Source organism: Myxocyprinus asiaticus, chromosome 47, assembly GCF_019703515.2.
Source record: "Myxocyprinus asiaticus isolate MX2 ecotype Aquarium Trade chromosome 47, UBuf_Myxa_2, whole genome shotgun sequence".
NCBI lineage: Eukaryota > Metazoa > Chordata > Actinopteri > Cypriniformes > Catostomidae > Myxocyprinus > Myxocyprinus asiaticus.
The window spans coordinates 26,767,936-26,795,862 of record NC_059390.1 but is presented as its reverse complement, the minus strand read 5'-3'; the positions used below and the strand labels follow the sequence as shown (position 1 = coordinate 26,795,862).

Here is a 27,927-nt window from a genome sequence, read left to right as displayed (position 1 = left end):
GTATACAGCTTATTACACTGCAACTTAAAAAATAAATAAATACATGGATATTGAAATATTGATTTGACTTATTTTTTTTTTAATTATTATTATTATTTTTTAACTTATTTAACTTATGTTATTAGATTACTTGTAGAAACTGAGACGAAATACAAGCAAAGCTACATAATGTTGAGAGTGACCAATCAGAACCAAATATTTCAGAGAGTCGTGTCGTCATTTTTATTTGTATAGCGCTTTTCATAACACACATCGTTTCAAAGCAGCTTTACAGAAAATCATGCATAAAAAAATGAAACTGTAATATCTATAAAGTCTTAGAGTGATCATTATGTAGTTTGAGTAAATATGATTGTAAATTTTTATAAAAATTACATAAATAATAATTGTATTTAGAACCCCTGTGAGCAAGCTGAAGGCGACTGTGGCAAGGAACACAAAACTCCATTAGATGTTGGTTAATGGAGAAAAATAACCTTGGGAGAAACCAGGCTCACTGTGGGGGCCAGTTCCCCTCTGGCTAACCAGCATGAATATAATGCCAATATTAGTTATTTATATGCAGTGCAGTTCAGAGTTTAAGATTAGTAAACTAAGTAAGTATTAAGGTCCAGTGTTTAAAAAAACTGTAAGAACTGTAAGATTACTGACTAATGTCTTTGAAGTCCATCCTGGATTAACTGCAGAAGTTCACATAGATGCATTGTTCTTTGTTAGTTGGCTGATGAAGGCATTTGTTGGCAATTAAATGATAGTCTATGTATTCCATTTCAAGAGTGTAGTCCAACAATAGACAAAGGTGATGCAGGCAGAGATCAATGAGGGGCATCGCAGTTCAACCAGCAGGTAATTTCAGTGAGGTTCGGTGGAGTCCATCCTAAATCCAAGGTTCAGGCAGTGGCATATGAAGTATCCAATGTCTTACAGTTGGAGTGTGCATCAGTTCATCCTCTGAAGTCCATTATAAAAGATTGAAATGATGTCTGGCTAGTACCGGCTGCATTTAGTCATCATCACTCAGAAACACCAAACACCAAGTGGAGTCCGACACCAAGCAGGAATGGAGCTGGGTCTGACCAGCTCTGGTAACCTTGGGATATGAATCCCGAGGTTGAGACATGGAAACAAATAGAATAATATTAGCGTAGAAGTCATTCAATTTTATGCAGAGTTATAGATCATGATAGATGTTTCTGGTTCCGGCAGACCTAACTAATAAATGATGTGTATGCCTGACTAAATAGATGAGTCTTTAGTCTAGACTTAAACTGAGTGAGTGTGTCTGCATCCCGAACAGTGTTAGGGAGACTATTTCATAGTTTAGGAGCCAAATAGGAAAAGGATCTACCTCCTTTTGTGGATTTTGATATTCTAAGAACTATTAACAAGCCAGAATTTTGTGATCGTAATGAACGTGATGGAATATAGCATGTCAGAAGGTCACTTAAGTATTGTGGGGCTAGACCATTCAACGCTTTGTATGTAGTTAATAGAATATTAAAATTAATATGAAATTTAACAGGTAGCCAATGTAACGACAATAAAATGGGGCTAATATGATCATATTTCATGGTTCTAGTCAGCACTCTGGCAGCTGCATTTTGAACCAATTGAAGTTTATTTAACTTGCTGAACTTCCTCCCAGTAATGCATTACAATAATCTAGTCTTGAGGTCATGAACGCATGAATGAGTTTTTCGGCATCAGCAACAGAGAGCATGTGTCATAACTTAGCAATATTTCTGAGGTGGAAGAATGCTGTTCTACAAACATTGTAAATTTGATTTTCAAAGGATAGATTGGTATCAAATATAACACCCAAGTTATTTGCTGTAGAAGACAATGTAAAAGTACATACATCGAGAGTCAAATTATATTTTAGCAGCTTATTTTTAGAGGTTTTTGGTCCAATAATTAGTACCTCTGTTTTGTCGGATTTGAGTAGAAGGAAATGTATGGCCATCCAATCTTTGATTTCATTGATACACTCCGCTAATTTGGAGAATTGTGAATTTTCATTGGGTTTAGAAGAAATATAAAGTTGGGTATCGTCGGCATAACAGTGGAAACTTACTCCATGATTCCTGATAATATCTCTCAGGGAAAGCAGAGGCCCTAAAACTGATCCCTGTGGCACTCCACACTTAACTTTTGTTTATTATATTTTCAATTCCTCGTTTACACATACAAAGTGGTAGTGGTCTGATAATAGGACCTAAATCATGCTAATGCAAGTCCACTAATGGCAACATAATTCTCTATCCTATTCATGACCTATGACAGCAAAGGATTTAAGTTGTTCATGAGTAAAATTATGAGACACTGTTTTCTGAGGTGCTGTGACAGTTGATTGCATAGTTCCAATTTTATTTCTGATTATTTCAATTTTATCAGTAAAGAAATTCATGAAGTCATTACTGTTGTGCTGCAATGGAATATCTGGTTCTGTCGATGCTTTATTCCAAACCAATTTAGACACAGCACTGAATAAACACCTAGGATTGTTGTGGTTATTTTCTATGAGTTTGCTAAAACATGCTTACCTGTCTGTAGCTACAGACACTATCCTTCCATGCACCGCGAAATACCTCTAATTTTGTTTGCGCTTCATTTTCCTAGCTGCTCTCTTGAGAGTATGAGTGTGATCACTTTTACCATGGTGCGGGGCTTTTTTCTTGAATTTTCTTTAATCGAAAGGGGGGCGACACTATCAAGAATGCTAGAGAAGACTGTATTTATATTTTCTGTTATTTCATCAAGTTCTTCTAGACTTTGGGGCTTACTGAGTGTATGAGATAGATCTGGAAGATTATTGGTGAGGCTATCTTTAGTGGTCGAAAGAATAGTTCTACCTGAACTATAGCGTGGTGCAGATTGAGTGACATTAGCTGATCGCAGCAAACAAGAGACGAGTTAATGATCTCATCGATGTCATCGCTCTGTGGTAGAATTTCTATAGTATCAACATCAACTCCATATGACAGAATTAAATCCAGCATATGATTATGGCGATGAGTTGGTCTTGTCACATTTTGTCTGACTCCAACAGAGTTGAAAATATCAACAAATGCTAATCCCAATGTGTCATTTTCATTATCTATGTGAATGTTGAAGTCACCAATAATTAAAGCTCTATCTACATTAACTACTAGATCTGATAGAAAATTTGCAAATTCACAAAGGAAATCGAAGTACGGCCCAGGTGATCTATATACTGTAGCAAGGGGAAAAGACAACAGAGATTTTTTATTTAAATCTGACATTGTTACATTTAAGCATTATTAGGTCAAAAGACTTAAACTTATATCCTGTCCTCTGAGAAACACCAAAAACTTTAATGTAAATTGTAGCAACACCTCCTCCTCAACCCTTCAGGTGAGACTCATGTTTATAACAATAACCTGAGGGAGTAGATTCATTTAAACTAATATATTCATCCGGTTAAAGCCAGGTTTCAGTCAAACAGAGTGCATCCAAACTATGATCTGTAATAATTTCATTTACAATTAGTGTTTTGGTAGAAATAGATCTAATATTTAGTAGCCCTACCTTTATATGATGTTTATCTTCAATTTTTTTTGTCTTTTTCAAGTTTAACCTTAATCACATTTTTTCTAAATGATTTAGTGAGGGGTTTGGTAGTTTGAGGAACAGACACAGTCTCTATATGATATCTAGGTGATACAGTCTCTATGTGTTGTAGTTTATGTGAACTGTGTGACGTCTCAAAGCAGATAGCAGTCGTTCGGATTAACCAGATTGTCTGCTTCCTGACCTGGGCCCCAGTTAGTCAAATACTATCACTATTAAGACTATGAGCCAAATTACTAGAGAGGAGAGCGGCACCTTCCCTGGAGGGATGGAGTCCATCTCTCTTTAGCACATCAGGTCTACCCCAAAAACTCCAATTGTCTATAAATCCTATTCTATTCTCCAGACACCACTCAGACATCCAGATATTCAGTGACACTAATCTACTCTAAACCTCATCACCACGACGAGCAGGGAGGGGGCCAGAGCATATTACAGTGTCTGACATTGTTTTTGCAAGTTCACACACTTCTTTAACATTATCTTTAGTGATCTCCAACTGGTGAAGCTGGACATCGTTAGTGCCAACATGAAAAACAATTTTACAAAATCTACATTTAGCATTAGCCAGCACTTGTAAATTTGATCTGATGTCAGAGACCCGAGCCCCTGAAATGTATTTAACAATGGTGGCTGGAATCTCTATTTCCACATTCCTTACAATAGAATTACCAATTATTAAGGCTTTTTCAACATTATTCTCAATGGGTGCATCACTGAGTGGGGAGAATCGATTGGAAATCCTATTAGGAACGGGAGAGTGGTGTCACTTTGCTGAGCGAATATGCCGCTGAGATATCACCCAAATGCCCTGCTGTGGGGGCTCTTCAGCCGGAACCAAATTGTGTGTGTTGCTCGCTGTACTATCCGCATCCAAAACAGTATCTACTGGCTTCTCTTTCTCACTGACCTCCACTAGCGTTCGGATGCGTGTATCTGACTCGTTAAACTTCTCCGTCAGCCTGACTAATTCCTTACATTTATCACATGTGAATCCTCACTGCTGAAGGAAGAAGCTATAGTAAATATGTGGCATGCAATGCAGGAAGAAATAACATGAGCAGATGCCATGACTTACCGCAGTTGTTTGTTGTTGTTGTTAAGGTTGTTCTTAAGCGAATGCATGCAGTCGAGACGTGAGATGTAGACAAGCAGGAAAAAAAAGACAGAAAACGGGTGCACACGGTAAAATACACGCAGTTGAAAAAGTAGAAAAGCGGAAAAACCCGAAGCACACAGCAAAATGGCAAAGGATAAAAGGATGAAGGTATAAGAATAAGGATAAGCAATGCTAATCAGACTAGCAAGCTATAAAACACTCGTGCAGCATGCTGCAGCAACCAGAACAGGAAGTGTAATAAGATCTTAATATTTATTTTTATTTTGGTTTTAAAAACCTTTTAAAGCATCAAAATATCATGCCATTGTTCCATAATTCAGCTCTATATTAATTACTTTTATTAATAAATAATAGTAGTAAAAAAAGAAGAAAAAAAGATTTGTTATCTTTGATAGTAGCTTTGACATACAACTAGATTTATTTAACTTTATACTGGTTTCAATCTGTTATTTATATAAAGAAATTGTTACGATTATAATCAGCTGTGTTCCTGCAAAACAAAATAAAATCACCAAAATGACTTTTATGGGGAAAAAATAAAAATAACATCTGTCATCATTTGCATAAAAGGCAAAAGGAGTTCGCCTTGGAGGCAAAATGTCAGCCTCAGTCACCATTCACTTTTATTGCATTTTTTTCCAAAAATACAGTCATTCTGCATTACATCTCCTGTTATGTTCCACAAAAGAAAGAAAGTAATATGGGTTTGGAACAACATTATGGTGAGTAAATGATAACAGAATTTGTTGTTTAGGTGAACTAGCCATTATGAAAATGTTCAATTAGAAATGCCACCACAATTGTAGAATGACCTACAAACAGCTCAGCCTTCTGTATATATACAGGTGCATCTCAATAAATTAGAATGTCGTGGAAAAGTTCATTTATTTCAGTAATTCAACTCAAATTGTGAAACTCGTGTATTAAATAAATTCAATGCACACAGACTGAAGTAGTTTAAGTCTTTGGTTCTTTTAATTGTGATGATTTTGGCTCACATTTAACAAAAACCCACCAATTCACTATCTCAAAAAATTAGAATACATCATAAGACCAATAAAAAAAAACATTTTTAGTGAATTGTTGGCCTTCTGGAAAGTATGTTCATTTACTGTATATGTACTCAATACTTGGTAGGGGCTCCTTTTGCTTTAATTACTGCCTCAATTCGGCGTGGCATGGAGGTGATCAGTTTGTGGCACTGCTGAGGTGGTATGGAAGCCCAGGTTTCTTTGACAGTGGCCTTCAGCTCATCTGCATTTTTTGGTCTCTTGTTTCTCATTTTCCTGTTGACAATACCCCATAGATTCTCTATGGGGTTCAGGTCTGGTGAGTTTGCTGGCCAGTCAAGCACACCAACACCATGGTCATTTAACCAACTTTTGGTGCTTTTGGCAGTGTGGGCAGGTGCCAAATCCTGCTGGAAAATGAAATCAGCATCTTTAAAAAGCTGAAAGTGCTCCAAAATTTCTTGGTAAACGGGTGCAGTGACTTTCAAAAAACACAATGGACCAACACCAGCAGATGACATTGCACCCCAAATCATCACAGACTGTGGAAACTTAACACTGGACTTCAAGCAACTTGGGCTATGATCTTCTCCACCCTTCCTCCAGACTCTAGGACCTTGGATTCCAAATGAAATACAAAACTTGCTCTCATCTGAAAAGAGGAATTTGGACCACTGGGCAACAGTCCAGTTCTTCTTCTCCTTAGCCCAGGTAAGACGCATCTGACGTAGTCTGTGGTTCAGGAGTGGCTTAACAAGAGGAATACGACAACTGTAGCCAAATTCCTTGACACGTCTGTGTGTGGTGGCTCTTGATGCCTTGACCCCAGCCTCAGTCCATTCCTTGTGAAGTTCACCCAAATTCTTGAATCAATTTTGCTTGACAATCCTCATAAAGCTGTGGTTCTCTTGGTTGGTTGAGCATCTTTTTCTTCCACACTTTTTCCTTCCACTCAACTTTCTGTTAACATGCTTGGATACAGCACTCTGTGAACAGCCAGCTTCTTTGGCAATGAATGTTTGTGGCTTACCCTCCTTGTGAAGGGTGTCAATGATTGTCTTCTGGACAACTGTCAGATCAGCAGTCTTCCCCATGATTGTGTAGCCTAGTGAACCAAACTGAGAGACCATTTTGAAGGCTCAGGAAACCTTTGCAGGTGTTTTGAGTTGATTAGCTGATTGGCATGTCACCATATTCTAATTTTTTGAGATAGTGAATTGGTGGGTTTTTGTTAAATGTGAGCCAAAATCATCACAATTAAAAGAACCAAAGACTTAAACTACTTCAGTCTGTGTGCATTGAATTTATTTAATACACGAGTTTCACAATTTGAGTTGAATTACTGAAATAAATGAACTTTTCCACGACATTCTAATTTATTGAGATGCACCTGTGTATGTATATATATTCAGTTGAAGGCAGAGGTTTACATACACCTTGCCAATGCCAATGCTCCAAAACCGCCATTTAAAAAGCCAGACTACAGTTTGCAAGTGCACATGGGGACAAAGATCTTACTTTTTGGAGAAATTTCCTCTGGTCTGATGAAATAAAAATGTAACTTTTTGGCCATAATGACCATCGTTATATTTGGAGGAAAAAGGGTGAGGCTTGCAAGCCGAAGAACACCATCCCAACCGTGAAGCATGGGGGTGGCAGCATCATGTTGTGAGGGTGATTTGCTGTAGGAAGGACTGGTGCACTTCACAAAATAGATGGCATCATGAGGAAGGAAAATGATGTGGATATATTGAAGCAACATCTCAAGACATCAGCCATGAAGTTGAAGCTCAGTCGCAAATGGTTCTTCCAAATGGACAATGACCCCAAGCATACCTCCAAAGTTGTGGCAAAATGGCTTAAGGACAACAAAGTCAAGGTATTGGAGTGGCCATCACAAAGCCCTGACATCAATCCGATAGAAAAATGTGTGGGCAGAACTGAAAAAGCATGTGCAAGCAAGGTGGCCTACAAACCTGACTCAGTTACACCAGTTCTGTCTGGAGGAATTGGCCAAAATTCCAGCAACTTATTGTGAGAAGCTTGTGGAAGGCTACCCAAAATGTTTGACCCAAGTTAAAAATGTAAGGGCAATGCTACCAAATACAAATTGTATGTAAACTTCTGACCCACTAGGAATGTGATGAAAGAAATAAAAGCTGAAATAAATAATTCTCTCTACTATTATTCTGACATTTCACATTCTTAATATAAAGTAGTGATCCTAACTGACAGGGAATGTTTTCTATGATTAAATGTCAGGAATTGTGAAAAACTGAGTTTAAATGTATTTGGTTAAGGTGTATGTAAACTTTTGACTTCAGCTGTATGTATATATATATATATATATATTTCTATTTCAAAAGTGGCTTTTTCTTTGCAATTCTTCCCATAAGGTCTGAGTCTTCTCTTTACTGTTGTACATGAAACTGGTGTTGAGCGGGTAGAATTCAATGAAGCTGTCAGCTGAGGACATGTGAGGCATCTATTTCTCAAACTAGAGACTCTGTTGTACTTATCCTCTTGTTTAGTTGTACATCTGGGCCTTCCACATCTCTTTCTGTCCTTGTTAGAGCCAGTTGTTCTTTGTCTTTGAAGACTGTAGTATACACCTTTGTATGAAATATTCAGTTGTTTTGGCAATTTCAAGCATTGTATAGCCTTCTTTCCTCAAAACAATGATTGACTGACGAGTTTCTAGAGAAAGCTGTTTCTTTTTTGCCATTTTTGACCTAATATTGTCCTTAAGACATGCCAGTCTATTGCATACTGTGGCAACTCAAAACAAACACAAAGATTTCATTTAACGAACCAAATAGCTTTCGGCAGTGTTTGATATAATGGCAAGGGATTTTCTAGTATCAAATTAGCAATTTAGCATGAGTACTCAAGGATAAGCTGTTGGAGTGATGGCTGCTGGAAATGGGGCCTGTCTAGATTTGATCAAAAATGACTTTTTTCAAATAGTGATGGTGCTGTTTTTTTTTACATCAGTAATGTCCTGACAATACTCTGTGATCAGTTGAATGCCACTTTGGTGAATTAAAGTCCTAATTTCCTTCCGAAACAGCAAAATCTGTACATTATTCCAAACTTTTGGCCGCCAGTCTATTATATATATATATATATATATATATATATATATATATATATATATATATATATATATATATATATGTATATGTATGTATGTGTATATATTAGTGCAGTCAGTCAGGCACGGATTACCCACAGGGCTGATTGGGCCATTGCCCAAGGGCCTCTAAACCCAAGGGGCCTCAAGCTCTAAACCAATTATTTTTTTATCTTTTTAAGATATCTATTATAAATCCATGTAAATGACAGCCTTATGTGAAAAACCATTAAAACAAACTAAAACAAGAGTTAAAACAAGCTCACCTTGTGAGACCATCCTGAATTATAATGAACACAATGGCAATGACTCTTTATTCTGGACAATAACCAAATTTCTAGGCTCCAAATTAGTCATGAGACATCCTCTTTTGCCATTTTCTGGAGAGGGCATCCTGAATCAATGAGTTGCTGGAAAATATGTGACCACACTTCACAATGCGCATAACCAAGTGTTATACGCTAAATGTATCAAAACCCTCACATTATACTTAAGTGTAGTTCGAATTATAGATTGCATTATCCTGACCTCATGCATACATGATTATGTATTACAATACAATATTTAGGATTTCATATGTGGTGAACTAATTACAAAGATAAAGTATGTCATGTTTCATATGTAAATAACTGTCTTTTTACATCAAGAATGTTGATGTTAACGAATGCCATGTCTCTTGCACCGTTTTCAAGATATAAAATTTATGATAAAGTATGCTCTCTTTTTAAGTGGGAAACTGAGTATGGTTAAGGCAAAGGCTCATAAATAAATTATCTCAAGAAGGGAGTGTCATGGTCCTGTCACTCTGTCAGTCTGGGTTTTTGTCTGACAGGACCGTGCCATTATCGTCCCATGTCTGTCTTTTTTTTTTCTCCCCTTTCACTCCCCAATTTGAATCTCAGTTGCCTCCGCGTCTGAGACTGTCAATCCATGCATCTTATCACGTGGCTTGTTGAGCGAGTTACTGTGGAGAGATATCCCGTGTGGAGGCTTAACACTATTCTCCACGGCATCCACGCACAACTCAAAACACGCCCCACCGAGAGCAAACCACATTATGGTGACCATGAGGAGGTTACCCCATGTGACTCTACCCTCCCTAGCAACCGGGCCAATTTGGTTGCTTAGAAGACCTGGCTAGATTCACTCAGCACGCCCTGGATTCGAACTCGCAACTCCAGGGGTGGTAGTCAGCGTCTTTACTCGCTCAGCAACCCAGGCCCCCCTGTCCCATGTCTTGTGTTTTCAGTTGGTCTTGTTTCATGTCTGGAGCATGGTGTCTGGATCCTGACCCTTCTGTCTGGTTCGGTTTCGATTTTGGTGTCGGGATCCGGACACTCATGTTCCAGTTCATTGCACTTGTCATCTTGGTGGTATGCACTCACATCAATAATCTATGTCTGTCTCTCATGAATGCGGATGCGCGTTGTGTTCGCTTTGCGCCACGTGCTCGGGTCGCGAGCAGTTTTCAGGTTGTGCTGACGTTCGGTCACTTCGGTCTGAGGTTTCGGGGTTGTGCGAGAGTTCAGCCACACACAGGTGTCCTGTCTTCTTTTTGTCACCTGTTACGTGCATCGCTTGGCATTTGCCTTGCGATGTATGCTCAGGTTTAGTTTAATGTGAGAATGCATGGCATCGCTTTGTTTGGCATTGCTACGCATTCTCTCGTCTTGTTTGTCAGTTGGCATGGGCATATACTGCCTTATTGTCTTGCCGATGTGCGCTCATGCCATTCAGGTGTTTTGTTGACTTGTGAGAGCACGTGGCTTTGTTTGTTTCTATATCGCCGCGTGTCTCTCTGCCTTAAGTCATACCCCACCTCCTTGTTTGCCCATTATTAGTTTATTAGTCACACCTGCCCTTTCTTGTTAACCTGTTGATTTCTCTCCCTGTTTTAGTCTCCTCGTGTTTGCTGTCCAGTGCTAGTTCATCTTGTTTCCAGTCACTTGTTTCCTGTCTTGTTGGTTCTTTTGTGTCGGTCTGTTTTCTTCCTCCCTGTTTCCTTATTTTTATTTTTTTATTAAATAAACCTGTTATTTTTACTCTGCGTTTGGGTCCTGCCTCTTATACTTGACAGGGAGAGGAATGACCATAGGACTTCTCTATAGAAGTTTCTGATTGGCTCGGGACACCTTTGGAGTCTGGTCAACTTCAACAAACTCTCCTCTTCTTCTCTTCTTGCTCTCACTTCAATCCTCTGCGCTCTTACCCTCGTGGCTTGTAGCCTTCTCCGGCGCCCCTCAAGTCCCATTCAATGTAGAGTCCAAGAAAGCTTGGAATGCGACGTTCCGAGGAAGCCTTTCTCACTCTCTGCTCTACAACTCACACACGTAACAGGAGTCATGAGTCTTCCTGGAAGAAGGCCTCGATTCAAGGCACGCTTCATAATCCCGACATCCATGATCTTAACAGAGGTCCAAAACATCGATGAAACAACCAGAACTTTCTACAAAAATCCAAAGAACCAAGCAACGCAAGGTAACACAAGTATATCTCCAGACTTTGCTGAAAGTACTGGTGTCTTTCTAATATAATTTGAGTTACCCAATTGCAAATCGAGTTAGACTGAATTAAGTATCAATGGTTCTCAAGGCATTGTCTATAGACTGCGTAAAGTTCATTTTCTGTGTAGATCATTTTCATTCAAGTTACTCTGTTACAGTTCACTCACAACCTGTTTTTCATGTTTGTATATGTTTTATGTTAGATTAGCAATAAATTCTTGTTTGTACTCAAAGTTCATTTGACCGTGATATATTTTGATGAATAATGTTGTGACTTGATTTTTCAAAGATCTGCCCACCAAAGCTCGAACCATATCTAAACATATTTGTGATATTATTTTCAATAAGTCATGAGAATAGTATTACTCCAATTAGTGAATTAATCATAATTCCCTTATTAAAGCTAATTCCTTACAATATAATTGTGAGTGCATACAACGAGTGGGCAACAACATATTAAAAACTGAATGGTGGAGAATTTCATTCAGATAAATAATCTATTTATTTGTCATTTATCCTTCTTATAATGGTGGTCAAACACAGCTAATTCCATTATAAAATTCCTTACATATTATGGTGAAGGTACACAGACACTTTAATCCATACCGTGTGCATTTATACTACCAAAATTCCTACAGTGTAATGTCCCAGGACACATTACAAAGGTTCCATCCTATTCCAGCCAGTGTTTAGAACTCACACTGAGTTGGGTAAAAATCATGTAAATTTGTCATTAATCTTGTTAAAGAAAAATTTACATGCTAAACATTTTAAATTAATCGCATGCATTAAGCATTTATTTTGACAGCTCTAATATATTTAAACGTCTCTATCGCGTCTCTTTCTGTATCTCTTTCCTTCCTTTGCGGAGCTTAACCCCCCTCGTTGTCATGGCGACATGCCACGTCATCCTCATCAGTGGCACTAGGGTTTCATTCACGTCGCGAAGGCACTGCCCACACGACCTCATAACCCCTCTTATGTCTGCCGCAGATTTACATACCCGGTGTGACAGGCCGTCGAGTGGGGACACCGATCTGCAGCGAAAACACACACACTCTGCCTACAGACATACACACTCATGCTAAAGCCTACAGCCACACACACTCGGCCAAAGGATACAGAATGACTCATACTTGTTCTAAAATACACAGATTAATACCTAAATAGACACATACAAATATATTTAGATCAGCACAAAAATAAATATTAGGATATTCACACATTCACGTACATATACACGCGCACATAGGCCGGATTTACACTGCAAGAGCAAAGAGCCAATGTTATGATGCATACATCCGATTTTTCGTCCTGTCTCTTTACATTCACTTAAGAGATTTAAAGACATTTGCATGGTCAAATGTGTGCCTCACTATCTCTGGGTCGTGCAAACAAACGAATCTGCTTTCACATTCCAGTGGGTTGCGTGGATATTGTTCAGCAGTACACGATTCAGTTGAGTAGGGCAGATTCATCGCTCTTTTGGAAACTTTGACTTCCCCTACAACTCATAATGAAATAAAACTGGCTCTGTAACTATAAGGATGGATTACTGTAATAGTAAATTTGATATGCAAATGTGAAGGACTTTTCTATAATACACAACTAAATACTAGTGCTGTCGGCGTTAACGCATGCGATTAATTAAAGTTTAACATGTTAATTTTTCTTAATTGCGATTAACACATTTACCATTAATACAGCATTAACCAACACTTCTTAGAAGGGCGGAACCTTTGTAATGTGTCTGCCTGGAGGCATTACACTGACGGACACACCACAGCGCTTCCTTGAAATGATGGAGAAAGGAACTCTTAACACTATTTGAAAAAAAGCCTAGATGGGACCTATGTAAGGTGCGTTTTAATTACTGTACCACAGAAGCCATCAATCTTAACTGTTACCAAAACGCAGAATGAGACGTTTTTGTCTGCAAGCGTGGAGTTCAAAGCGGCATTTAACTGAATGAACGCAGCTTCACGGTTGCTGTAGGAAAGCGGATAGCCACAGTCTACCTGCTGATTAACATTGTGGAGGATGAGAGGTTAATTGATTTAATGCCCATTGCAATGAATATGCAGCCTATGTGGGCACTAGTTCTTTCAAACTCCCACTTAGACTTTGGGAAACGTTTAATGTTTCTTAAATTGGTATATTTTACTGCATTTCTATCTTTATACTGTGAAAGGCTTTGTTTGGAAAATTTTAATAAACCATCATATTGTTATGCATTGTTTTGCTCTCTTTCCTAAAATGGAAATAAATGCATTTTGACAAGAAAAGAAGTATATATAGTGTCAAATTTCAACATTTTCGAAATGTGCGATTAACTACAAAAAAACGTATGAGATCTTATCACGATTAAACATTTTAATGTAATGACAGCACTACTAAATACATATTATAATTTTTTGCTCTTGTAGCAAATTTGCCAATAAATTCGACACATGTCAGATACAGTACGTATTGAATTTAGAATCACAAGTAGCCCAAATGGGATGTCAAAAACGCCATCTGATTAGTTTACATGCATGCACCAAGATCTCAAATGTGTACTAGAAATCAATGAAAAAAATCGGAATTGGTTGACAGCATTACTGGTGAAAAATCAGAATTGGCTAACTGTGTAATTACAACTACAATAAGAATGAGTTAACAGTGTAAAAGCAATGAAAAATCTAAATTAGTTGAAGTATAAGCACTGAAATATCAGTATTATTTGAAAGTGTAAATGCTGTGAAAATCTGAATCTGAATAAGACGAGTGTGTTAACGCACTAAAAAATCAAAATGTGTTGAGAGTATAAATGTGGTGATCAGACTTGGTGTATATACATTGTAAAATCAGAATTTGTTCACAATGTAAATGTAAAACCAATAGAGCATGCAATAATACTTACAGATCAAATTTTAGGTTTTGTCTTTCCTCGAAGAAGTAGTCCAGTATGAATTTGCGGACAAAGTCGGGGTTCAAGGTGTTATCGATGACTTCCGTCCTCCCAAACTGAAAGAGTAATGCGCCAACAGTTAAACGCAAGAAGATTGGATTAATTCATTTCAGGGTTAGGATACAGCTAGTTACATAACTTTTGTACTACTCTATAACTACTCTGCGGAGCAAAGTTCCAAGCTAGAAAGTTACCCCCTTCTCAGCCTCAGTCACCATTAATTTTCATTGTATGGAAAAAAGGTTGTAATGAAAATGAATGGTGCCTGAGCTTACCATTCTGGTTAACACCTACTTTTGTGTTCCACGAAGGAGAGAAAGTCATATGAATGCATGAGGTGAGTAAATGAGGACAGACTTTTCATTCCTGGGTTAACTATTCCTTTAACATTTCATGAATCAACTTGAAAACTGGTGCTTGAGTTATCAGGATATGAGTGTTTGAGAGTGTTATTACATCCTCTGGGTGGCTTATCATATTTCAGCAGCTAGTGATTGAAGTTAATAAATACACGACCCTCGTAATGGTGTTTTGGAGAGCCTGATATTTCCTATGATTAGCTGAGAAGGCACAACTGTGAAGAGGAGAACTGATAGAGACAGAAAAATAGAGCTCCATGAATAATTGAGATTATTATTAGAAGAATAATTCAACCCGACATTTCCATGTATGAATATTTATGTGACCAAGGGTCTGCCAGGCCTTTCAAGGGGTCGGCACAATTGGGCCAGATTGTTGCGCTCACCTCTCGCCACTCTTTGTTGCCGATGCCTTGGGTGTACAGCACACAGACTGTGAAGATGAAGAGACAGAGAGATTGTGTTACACAAAGGTACATATTTCTCAAATGGCAGTTGACGTAGAGAGCTTTAGATTTGTAGTGTCATCTTGACATCTATTGTTTGAGAGGAACAGATTAGAACCAGACTGGTGAAATGCATTTTGTAAAACAGATAGGTCCAACCCTAAAATCACATTGGATGAGCCGCAACACTATTGTAAAATGGCAGGATTACACATTCGTTTAAGCAGTTAAATTGTACATTATTTCAGATTGCAACAAACCATTAAATGTGCATTTAGTTATACATAGTTGCAATCAAAATTATTCAACCCCCCTGACCAGCAATACATTCTGGGGATGTGAATTAAAACACATCAACTAAAACCTCAGTAAACAGTCAAAGTACGTTTTTAATACACATTTGAGTGATTTTGAGAACAAAGAGTTCAGTTTACCCAAATTTTAAAATAAAAAATAACTAATTCTCTCCACAAATGTCATGTCAGAAATATTCAACCCCCAAAGTCAATCATTTGTGGAGCATCCTTTATCCTTAATAACAGCAAATAAATGTTTCAGGTAAGTGTTCTCAAGCTTCGGACACCTCTCTATTAGAATTTTTACACATTTCTCATGAGCAAAAGCTTCCAGCTCATTGACATTCTTTGGTTTCTGTGCTGCCACTGCTTCCTTGAAATCCCAACAAAGGTTTGCAATGGGATTTTAATGATGGACTTAAAGGGCCATTTAAGGACATTCCACGACCTATACCTGAACCAGATTTTGGACAGCTTGGATGTATCCTTGGTGTTATTGTGTTGCTGGAAAGGCTAGTGATCACCGAGCTTCAATTTACACACTGAAGGCATCACATTTTTCATGCCAAAATGGCCTGATACCTGAAAGAATCCATGGTGTCAGTCACATAGTCAGGATAGCCGTTTCCTGCAGCTGCAAAACACCCCCATAACAAGATTGACCCACCTCCATGCTTGACTGTGGGGATGGTGTCGTTCTTGTCATCACCTTGTCTTCTTACTCCAGATGTACTGCTGACCCATGGGTCTAAAACTCTATAAACGTCTATAAAACCTTCTTCCAGAACTCCACAGGTCTTTCCGAATTATTTCTTGAATATTCAAGTCAACATTTCCCTTGGTGAAGTTTTGCTTTCTTCCACACCCCAAGAAGGTTGCTGTTGTACCATATTTAAAAAATGTATGAATGGTGCTGCCAACTTTGTCTATGGGAAATTGAAGTGCCTTGGAAATGTACTTTTAGCCATGACCTTTCTTGTGTAATGAAATAATCTCCTCTATTAGATATCTTTTAATATCTTAAATTTTAAAACTTAAATAAGTGCCATTGCAGATTGATGACTTAATTTTGTTTTAAAACAATTACTTGTGTAGCCTTACATATTTAAGAAACAGCTACATGCAATAGGGGTTGAATAATTATGACATGGCTGTATTTAAAAAAAAATCCTGCTATTCAGAAATATTAGGTTATATATTCACACTGTGACTTTTAATGTGTCATTCAACTGATATAGATGTAAAGTTTAAAAGTTCTGGGTCATCAGAAAAGCTTACCTTTGTAAATCCTTTCTGTCATGGGGGGTTGAATAATTTCTATTGCAACTGTGTATATACAGTGGTGTGAAAAAGCGTTTGCCCCCTTCCTGATTTCTTATTTTTTTGCATGTTTGTCACACTTAAATGTTTCAGATCATCAAACAAGTTTAAATATTAGTCAAAGATAACACAAGTAAACACAAAATGCAGTTTTTAAATGAAGGTTGTTATTATTAAGGGAAAACAAAATCCAAACCTACATGGCCCTGTGTGAAAAAGTGTTGCCCCACCTGTTAAAACATAACTGTGGTTTATCACACCTGAGTTCAATTTTCTAGCCACACCCAGGCCTGATTACTGCCACACCTGTTCTCAATCAAGAAATCACTTAAATAGGACCTGCCTGACAAAGTGAAGGAGACCAAAAGATCTTCAAAAGCTAGACATCATGCCGAGATCCAAAGAAATTCAGGAACAAATGAGAAAGAAAGTAATTGAGATCTATCAGTCTGGAAAAGGTTATAAAGCCATTTCTAAAGCTTTGGGACTCCAGAGAACCACAGTGAGAGCCATTATCCACAAATGGCGAAAACATGGAACAGTGGTGAACCTTCCCAGGAGTGGCCGGCCGACCAAAATTACCCCAAGAGCGCATCGACGACTCATCCAAGAGGTCACAAAAGACCCCACAACAACATCCAAAGAACTGCAGGCCTCACTTGCCTCAGTTAAGGTCAGTGTTCATGACTCCACCATAAGAAAGAGACTGGGCAAAAATGGCCTGCATGGCAGAGTTCCAAGACGAAAACCACTGCTGAGCAAAAAGAACATTAAGGCTCGTCTCATTTTTGCCAGAAAACATCTTGATGATCCCCAAGACTTTTGGGAAAATACTCTGTGGACTGACAAGACAAAAACTGAACTTTTTGGAAGGTGTGTGTCCCATTACATCTGGCGTAAAAAACACCGCATTTCAGAAAAAGAACATCATACCAACAGTAAAATATGGTGGTGATAGTGTGATGGTCTGGGGCTGTTTTGCTGCTTCAGGACCTGGAAGACTTGCTGTGATAAATGGAACCATGGATTCTGCTGTCTACCAAAAAATCCTGAAGGAGAATGTCCGGCCATCTGTTCGTGACCTCAAGCTGAAGCGAACTTGGGTTCTGCAGCAGGACAATGATCCAAAACACACCAGCAAGTCTGCCTCTGAATGGCTGAAGAAAAACAAAATGAAGACTTTGAAGTGGCCTAGTCAAAGTCCTGACCTGAATCCTATTGAGATGCTGTGGCATGACCTTAAAAAGGCAGTTCATGCTCAAACCCTCCAGTGTGGCTGAATTACAACAATTCTGCAAAGATGAGTGGGCCAAAATTCCTCCACAGCGCTGTAAAAGACTCATTGCAAGTTATCGCAAGCGCTTGATTGCAGTTGTTGCTGCTAAGGGTGGCCCAACCAGTTATTAGGTTTAGGGGGCAAGCACTTTTTCACACAGGGCCATGTAGGTTTGGATTTTGTTTTCCCTTAATAATAACAACCTTCATTTAAAAACTGCATTTTGTGTTTACTTGTGTTATCTTTGACTAATATTTAATCTTGTTTGATGATCTGAAACATTTAAGTGTGACAAACATGCAAAAAAATAAGAAATCAGGAAGGGGGCAAACACTTTTTCACACCACTGTGTGTATATATATATATACTGTATAATATGCAAAATAAAGTCTCAGGGCTCTATTTTCATGAGTGCTGCATCTTATAACATTTTCGTGAGAGCGCTAATTCTAAGTGCAATTTTAGTGCCAGCGCAAATGGGCGTAGGTGGGAGTGTTTGCGCTATCTCTGGGTGTATGCATGCAAACTGTGGGTGCATTGTATGTAAATGAAGTTCAGCAAAGTGCAATTTGCTATTTTCCTGAGAAACAGGTCACTGCGCTAATACATTTCAAAAGCAAGTCTGTTTTCAGCGCAAAGTCTAAATTCAGTTCCTACATTTGCAGTTTGGAGATTCCACCAGCAGGTGATAATAAAGATCATGTCCATACTCTGAAAATATAATGGAACATGAAATTATGTCCCTGACGATCAATGTTGTAGACGTCTTATGTAACAAAAAATGATTGATGTTGATTTTTAATTCACTGCAAGGGGCCGATGAAAGCAGTTGGAGAGGACAAAATATTTGGATTTGGTATATTCTTGATTTTTTACCATTTCATATTTTTGATTATATTTTTGTTTTGTTTGAAGTGTAATTTGAATTTAGAAATATTTTTAGTTTCATTTTTTCATGTTTCAATAACTAATTTGATTGTTCAAAATCAAAATCGACTGGTAGAAGTGAAGTGCATGCCGATACAATCACTATTAATACTAGCCATGATTTGTGTGTCAGTAGATTAAAATTATTAATAATACATACATTCTCTATAATTTAATGGAGCATACATCCAAATCCTGACGAGAACAACATTTCTAAGCATATAAAAGGAGCGTTTCCATATTTCTATTATTCTACTTCAATGCACTAAATGCAATAACACGTTAATCAGAATTTTTGTGCTAACCAGCTGTGGTACTCCCGCATGGTGGCCGCCATGTTGAGATCACATGACCAGCTAAATACTACTAACTTTTGCTCAGTTCAAGTTGCGTAAAAATTATTGTAATGGAATGACAATGAGATTCTTCTGTGAAGTGTTCATAGCCTCAAACTCCAAAATGGATCCATAGGCAGCTTTGTTGTTAATGACGGCAAAGTCATTACATCATTACACCTCTTCCAAAACATTGATGTACACAAAAAGTGCTACTTTATAGTAACTATTATAAAAAAAATTCATATTAAATTTGTGAAGAGGTTGCAATTTTGGTCAAGTGGAAGAAGTCAGAGATTTCGTAAAATTCTGAGTTTCTAACTTGTAATTATAAGTTTGCAGACTGATCTCACAGTGAATTCAGAAACAGTAGGTTGACTTCTCTTGAGCTAACCTCAGGCTGTGCTTACTGAAATTTCAAGCACTAACCCCAGAGGCCAAAGAAGGAAGTGTTTTTAAAAGTATTGACACGTGCGATCTCCAGGTTCCAGGTGAAATGTCCACAGAGTGGTACCAAAAATGAGTTAATTGGGATTCGTGTCAAGCAAATCAGTTACACACAGCTGTGTGTTCAGGCAGATGTTACCTACAAAACACTGAAGTACCCATGCTACTGTATTTGTATAGTCTGTAAATGTGAAATAATAAAAAATAAACCTAGGGCAGAGCTACCGAAACAGGCAATAGACAGAGGCAAAACGTGTCTTATTACTGTATGTGTGTCATAAGGCGCTCCCACCAAAAGCATTAACGTTAAGAGACTGGGCTGCAGTACTCAGCATTACTAAGACTGCGGCTCAGCACAAGTGCCTGCTTGCATAGATGTATGGATCCTAGAAGAGCTGAGGTCTGTTCAGACCAAGACAAGCAAAAAACAAATAATTAGGACTGTCAATCGATAGAAAAATTTAATGAATGAATTATATAATATGACAGATAATTAATCAAATGAATCACAATTAATTATATAAATAAATATCCCTTGCTGTGCTTTCGTAAACCGTTTGCACAATTTTTTTAATTCGTGCAATCCATACCATAAATGCCAAATTTTTAAGATGTTGTGTCAAGTTAAAGATAGCCTAAATCTTTCAAAAATGTGTCTACAAATCCCAGAAATGCACTACGCCAACAAGTTAGTTAGCAAGTTAATGGATCCTAAACACATTTTTTGCCGCCTGCTCTCAGTAAATGTGGTTCGGCAAGTTGCATTGCCTATAGAACTGGAGCTGTGCTGACTGTCCCCTGCTGACTTTGAACTCGCAAAAACATGAAAGTGGAACTTCAAGGTTAAATTGCTCAGATTGTAGAAAAATCACTAATTACGGAATTTACGTACAAGTCAGGTTCATCATAAAACACGTTTTTTTATGCATTATTTTTATATAGTTAATCACACTTACTAATTCATTAGATTGACAGCTCTAAAATAATATATAAACAATCAAATAAACAACATAAAGACACTTACAAACCAGTCAGACATAGCTACTTCTATGCATAAAAGCAAAACAGGCAGAAATGTGGACAAACAGCCTGAAAGAAAAGAAAGAGTAGGCAAGGAAAAATGAAGCAGGACAGAAAGACAAGAACAAGCAACAGAAGTGAAGAAATCAATAGTCAATGGCAATTAGAGTAGAGTGATTAATAGCAGAGCTGTTTCCTCTTCATTACTGTTGTATGTACATTCACAAAGGACAATAGAAATCATTACAGACACATAGTGATCATTGTTCTTGGGAGCAAAGAACTCTTAATTTACAATAATTCACTTCTGTCTTTTGTTTGGAGATAAACACATCTGATCAATAAATGCAGAGTATTTGTTCAAAGATTTAAGGGTTGATTTGTGTGAAACTCAACAAAATGTAGCACGCAAATAAATGAATATGTGAGGGAGACAGTGAGTGTATGCATGAATAATTCAATGAAAAATAAGTATGTTAATAAATGAGTGAGTGAGTGATTGAGGAATGAGTGAGTTAGTGGATGAGTGAGTGAATAAATGAGTGAGCAAATGCGAAAATGAATGAGTCAGTGAGCTGAATGAGTGAGTAATGTATAGGTGAGAAAGTAAGTGAATATATTAAAGTGATGAATGAATGAAACTGAGTAAATGAGCGAGTGATTTAATAAGTGAATGGATAAGTGAGAGTGAGAAGGTGCATGATTAAATTAATGAGTGAGTGAATGAGTTAGTGAGCGAATAAATGAATGAATGATTGAGAAAATTAGTAAGTGAAGGAATGGGTGGGTGCATGGGTAAGTGAGTAAGAGATTGAATGAATGAGTTAGTGAGAAAGTGAGTATATGAATGTATGAGCAACTTAGTGAATTAATTAGTAAATTAAGTAGGTGTGTGATTGAATGAGTGAGTGGATTATCGAGCAAATGTGAGAGTGAATGAGTGAGAAAATGAGTAAAGTAGTGAAGGAATGAGTAAGTGTGGGTGAGTCGGTTAGCGTGTGAAAGTGAGAGTGAATGAATAAATGAGTAATAGTGAATGAATGAGTGAATAATAAGTAAATGAATGTGTTAGTAAGTGAATAAATTAGTGATTAAATGATTGTGAATAATAATAAGTAACTGAATGAGTGAGTTTGTGAATGAAAGAGTGAGCCTATGAATGTATGAGTGAGCAAATGAGTGAGTGAATGAGTGAGAGAGAATAAATGAGTTAATGTGTAAGTGAATGTGTGAGTGAATGAATGAGCAAATGACTGAGAAGGTGCACAATTGATTGAGTTGGTAAGTGAGTGGATGACAGAGTGAAGGTGAATGTATGAGTGAATGAGTCAGTGAGTTGAATGAGTGAGTGAGCAAATGAATGAGTGAATGAATGTAAGTAAATGATCAAGTCGGTGCATGATTGAATTAATAAATGAATGGCTGAGTGAATGAGTCAGTGAATTGATGAATGAGCAAATGACTAAGAAAATTAGTGTGACAATTAGTAATAAATGTATAAGTGAGTAAATGAATAAGTAAATTATTGAGTAGGTTCGCGATTGAAAGTGTGAGTGATGAGTGACTGAATACATGAGTAAGAAAATGAGGGAGAAAGGAGAATTTGAGTGAAGTTGAGGCTGAGCACCAGAATCATTGTTAAAGGTTTGATGAAATCCTTCATGCTGTTGGAACATAAACTATAAAACATACAAAAATTACGTGTATCACTCACTTTAATGTTGCCAATAAAAGGTTATTATTATTTTTTTTGACATTCAAAAACTCTCTATAAATATATTAATTTACTCATAATGTTTCCGAATAATCACCTACTGTAGGTTAAAAGCTTTGGGTAAGATCTCTCAGACATCTCTCATCACCTGCACTTTGGAATATGGATTACTGTGATATTGAAGGCTGAGCATGTGACATTTAGTCTTCACTCAGAAGGATTTCGTGGAGTTGATGGCAAATGTTAGAATAAGCACGGCCGCCCACAGTGTTTCTATATCTGCAGGCCGTGCCACATGCAGATCTGTAGCTTGAGGCTTTCTTCACACAATCAGTGTAAGAAAGCGCAAACACAAAGCAATGAGTCATGTGATTGTGTAAGCTTTCAAACGAATAATAAAGTCCCCTCTTAACAAGGCTAACAGCAGTACATCGTACTTGTCGTACGTGAGGGCATTCCATATAATAAACGATGATGCAACAATTTTCATTGCATGCATTTTACATTGAGCAACAGTTATGAAAGCATAAGAAATATAAAGACAGTCTTACTTGGATCTGATTTGGAAAACGTGTCCATGTCGAGCAGTTTTCTGTAAAAGGAAATGAAATGCGGTTATAAATAAAGACTGTGATGAGAAATGGGTGTTTGTGAAATTAGTGGCAACAATGATGTTACTGATGTCCATTTCTGCATTCCTTTATGTATTTAGCACAAGCTTTTATCCAAATCAACTTTCAACGCATTTAACGAGTGATACACCATTATAAAATGTGTGTGCCGATACATATATTTTATTATTTAGATTATTTAGATCAACATCTGCCAAAAGCAATAGTTTGGTGTTTCAGTTCTGCTTTTTTATGCTGCCTTGTTTAGAATCACAGATAATTAATTACGTAACTTTGAAAGTTTAAATAATAACTTTATTCTCTAAAAAACAGTTACAAATAACTGGTCTCAGATATGAACCATATATATATATATATATATATATACTGAGGTGATGATCCACACAGAGGATATATTTCTTTTGCTTTATTGCATATTCTGCACTTACGCATTTCTCGAAACATCTGTGTTTCCCCCAATATGCAATAAAGTAAAAGAAATATATCATCTGTTTACAGATCATCACCTCAATATATGATGTGTGCCAATTGGATCAACGCTCAAACTTGAACTCAAAGAAGAAAAAATAGAGAGTGCATGGTGTAAAAAATAACTTTGTTGGAATTTATCACATTTATAAACAAAACACTGAAAAAAAAGCACATTATTAATTCACAATAACATTCTTAATTCATGAACATAAACTCACTAACATTCACTGACTTCTGAATGAAGCTTGTCCCTTTTTAGCTGAAGCAGTCTCCACTTTAAACTGAACAAACTGAACAAACAAAATGATGAAAAATCATATTCCTTGCTGTGTCGAGCTTTAAGGTCAGTAATCAAATTAGTTGAGCTAAAAGTTTTAATAGTAGTTCCACCTCATGTTATTCTAGCAGTGAAAAGCTTACAAATTGCAACTCTGCTGTCATTGTCACCTAACTGAATGTAATTCTACACAAAAAACTATTTCTTTCACACATGACACGAGCTGTAGCCTGATTATGCATTTTTATGCTCCCTTTTGATTGACAGGAAATTGATGGTCCTGATCATCGGCTGTTTCAAAAGAATTGGCCGATACATTTGTGCATCACTACATTCAAGGTATACATTTTATCAGTACGTATTCCCAGAGAATAGAACCCATGACCTTGGCTGAAGTGGCAGAAACTGGAAGCATTGTTGAAGTGAAATGTCCACAGGGTGGAGCCAAAAGAGAGTTGTTCTTTTAGTTGTAAATCACATAATACATTAAACAGTAATGTGTATTTTATCAACTTTACTCCCTAACTTAAAGCCCAACCCTAAACGTAACTGTCAGTGGAGTAAAAATCTAAATTTAGAGCAACAATGCAACCTCTGAATCATGCTCACCATTGTTTAGGTGAATGCGACTACTTCCTAGTTTCCACAGGACCCGAACCCATGTCTCAGAGTGAATACGATTACTTCCTGGTATCCGCAAGACCATAACCTTTATCTTGGAGTGAACACAATTACATTCTTATTATAGGGACCAGAACCCATGTCTCAGAGTAAATGTGACTACTTCCCAGATTCCACAGTACCAGAACATGTGTTTCAGGGTGAGCACGACTACTTCCTGGTTTCCACAGGACCAGAACTTGTGTCTCAGAGAGAACGCAACTACTTCCTGGTTTACACAAGAACAGAACACATGTCTTGGAGTAAAGGCGACTACTTCCTGGTTTCCACGGTGCCAGAACCCATGTCTCGGAGTGAACACAATTCCTTCCTGGTTTCCACGGGACCAGAACCTGTGTCTCGGAGTGAACACGACTACTTCCTGGTTTCCACTGTACCAGAACTTGTACCTCGGACTGAACGTGATTACTTTCTGGTTTCCACAGGACCAAAACCCTTTTTTGGAATGAACAGGATTACTTTCTGGTGGTTTTCATGGGAACAGAAGCCATGTTGCACAGATTGCACACGCAATGCGCTATCAGTAGCGCCACAGGGAGAGGTGAACACATTTGAATTGATGCGAAAATGTCTTATGGGGGTTTCCACTTGTCAGAACTTCCGCAGTGTATGGTCGATTTCAAGGTACATGAACATTCAGAAGCATCATGTTGATTTCCTGTGTGATCATGTTTTAACTATGACCAAAAGTCAGGACATAGGGGGATGGTACATTAGAAAAACAGACTTCAGGCCAGAAACATACTCAGTGCAATGATGTGATTACAATTGCTTTTAGGTACCACGCTTGTTGCAGACTTAAGGTTCAGAAGGAAGGTAGAAAATGCTTTTGGTGTAAGAAAACTTGACTAGCATTGGGCATACTTCAAGGGGGAAAAAAGCATAAATATAAAAGGTGTAGAATATAGACCCTTTAAGTTAGACGCTCAAGGTAATCTCTTTTCCACAAAGCATATAAAGGTGCTCCACATCTTGGATTTAGTATGTGCGCACTATAGCAAGTTGAGGGGAGAAATTGTGTCACTGGTGGGTTATGAAAGTCTGCTCTGTCCTCTAACACAGTGTTTCCCTTTTTTCTGCCATGGCACACTTTGTACGACTAAAAAATTCTACGGCACACCACTATGACACATAGGCTAACCATTGTCAATATTGTCTGTCTTAGTAGTGTGTTTACTTGTAATGTTTAAAATTCTGCTAAATTCGAGTCATGTGAAAAACCCTTAATGTGTATAAATATCAGTCACTTTTGCACATTAATCATTGCTCTTCACAATCTCAGAAGTGACCGATTATGGTTTCAAAATGGCGAATTTCTCCAAAAGGTGAGGAGTTTGGATCCCTGAAATTATTTTTTTTTCATGCATTTATTTTTTTTGTGGAATTTGATCATTTTCCACGGCACACCTGACAATCTTTCACGGCACACTAGTGTGCCTCAGCACAGTGGTCGGGAAATACTGCTCTAACATATAGTAATCTTGAGTTAACGGTGGAGGTTTCCTGTTCCAAGTGGATGAAGGCATTGTAAGGGATTGAAAGTAAAGTCATTCTGATGTAGAGCTTACACACAGCAGTGCCATTATGAGGAAAAGTTTTTTATATCCCCTGACAAGTGGGACAAATTTCTGGGATTGTCAGGGACTTCAATTTAGTGTCTTGCATGTCTTGTGTGTTTTCTCTCTATCTCTTCCATTCTCTGTGTCTTCTCTTAAAGCGTACCAAACAGATTTTCAATAATAATCACTGTTTTCCAAAAGATTCCAGAAAACTCCCACTGTCTTCCATTGATTGTACAATCAGATAGTCCCACCAATGTTGCTTTGCTGAGCTGGCAATGCCGCTCACACACAGCAATGTTTTAATATTACAGAATTAAACCGAGTCCTAAATAGATGCAATGCAATAAAGCAAAAAACAATAAAAGGTATACCTTTCATGTTAACCAGGGTTTTTTTTTTCCAAACAAGCCATGACAAGCAACAAGTCACAGGGCATTAGTTAATCACTTAGTTTCCATTTCTGCAATGTCACCGGGCCCAAACTCTCATTTATTCCAAATCCCGCTCTTCATAACTCTACATTAAACATCAAATTCAGTATGTTCTGCTATGATTGTGCCGCATTGTGCAGCGGTCCCGCTATCAGTGTGGACAGATTGCTCACGACTGTAATCTCAACGCATCAGAGTCCAAATAGACTGTAGCATAATTGGATTCAAAATGGAAATTAACTAATTTTATTTCTGAGATAAGCACACTGCTGGTTGAAAAGTTTAGCAGTATTGTAAATTGCATACTGTTTTGCATACAGCTTTATTGAAATTAGTAGGCAGTACATAGCATACTGCGCAGCGTGCAGTAAGCAGTGTGCTAGTATTCCATTCCGAGCATAGCCTCTGTTCACATGAAGCAAACTCCACACACAGGAATTACGTAAAGCCAAAGTCTTTCTAGCAAGTCAGTCCACTGTCGGCCATCTTTGGAATGCTCTCGGAATGCTATTTCCAATCACGACAGTGCAGCTCCTACCTACTTGTATAGGGAAAGACCAAAATCTCCAAAAGGTAGGTCAGGATTACGATCATAAAACATATTTCAAATCAGCAGTAAAACAGTAGTAAAATCTGAAAACACTGGTATCCTAAATTGTGCTTCTTTACCTCAGATTTAGCTAAAAAAACGTCCATCCAAAAAGTAGTCCCACCTCAAAAGAATAATTTAGAAAACCTTACAGCTCAAGTAATCTCATGTAGCAAGACATTTGACTGTGGCAAAAGATCTGGGTCATATTGTAGCTTAAAATGACCAAGAAACCAGCCAATTAAACAAGGAAAGCTGTCTGTTTGATATGTATAGTGGTCAATTACAGTTTGTTTTGCTATTGTGTGCCATTTAGGGGTTGGGTTATCGGAGTTTACCATTTTCTGTGGTGCTTTTTGTAACCCTTTGTGGATATCTCACCCAGAAACAGAGACTCACATGTGCCAATACAGTCAACAACACTTTCAGCTTTGGCCACTGGGGGCAGCGGCTCAACTTTTGATGAATACAGACCGATTTCAGATGAAGAACTTTCAGCCTACTGTTGCTGCATTAAAATCACCAGGACAACTGCCTGCTGGGCTTCCATTATGAGTGTAGTACTGAAAATTTGTTTTAACATGCCAGAGAAGCAGTATATGGATATTAAATTGAAAATAGTCCAGAATGTTACTTTAATCTTTAAATCTTGGTAGCTACACACAGGGGGCTACATCATCTTGGGTTTCCAGAGCTTGCAGGGTCCAGTGCTCTCAAAAAGGGCTTCCACATGACATGCTAATAAAATAGACACATGCTTGAAGGAGTTTTCGGAGGAAAAGGATGATAAATTAATAAAAGCAGCTCTTTCTCTCAGCTGTAATTTCCAGTGGGTG

General features: G+C 37.7%; 1 protein-coding gene and 1 long non-coding RNA gene across 2 annotated transcripts in view; both read right to left on the bottom strand.

Annotated features, from left to right (window-relative positions):
- Positions 1 to 27,927, bottom strand: part of LOC127437000 (copine-8-like) — a 257,856-nt gene that overhangs the window by 159,650 nt on the left and 70,279 nt on the right. The window contains exons 3-5 of the mRNA XM_051691580.1: positions 23,000 to 23,040; positions 15,054 to 15,100; positions 14,261 to 14,364 (exon numbers count right to left, since the gene is read on the bottom strand). Coding sequence (XP_051547540.1) covers positions 14,261 to 14,364; positions 15,054 to 15,100; positions 23,000 to 23,040 — 192 coding nt within the window. The remainder of the gene's footprint in view (positions 1 to 14,260; positions 14,365 to 15,053; positions 15,101 to 22,999; positions 23,041 to 27,927) is intronic.
- Positions 199 to 6,960, bottom strand: LOC127437032 (uncharacterized). Its single transcript, XR_007896500.1, has 2 exons — positions 4,670 to 6,960; positions 199 to 1,090 (listed from the first exon to the last, which is right to left on the bottom strand). It is a non-coding gene; the product is annotated as an uncharacterized LOC127437032 (long non-coding RNA).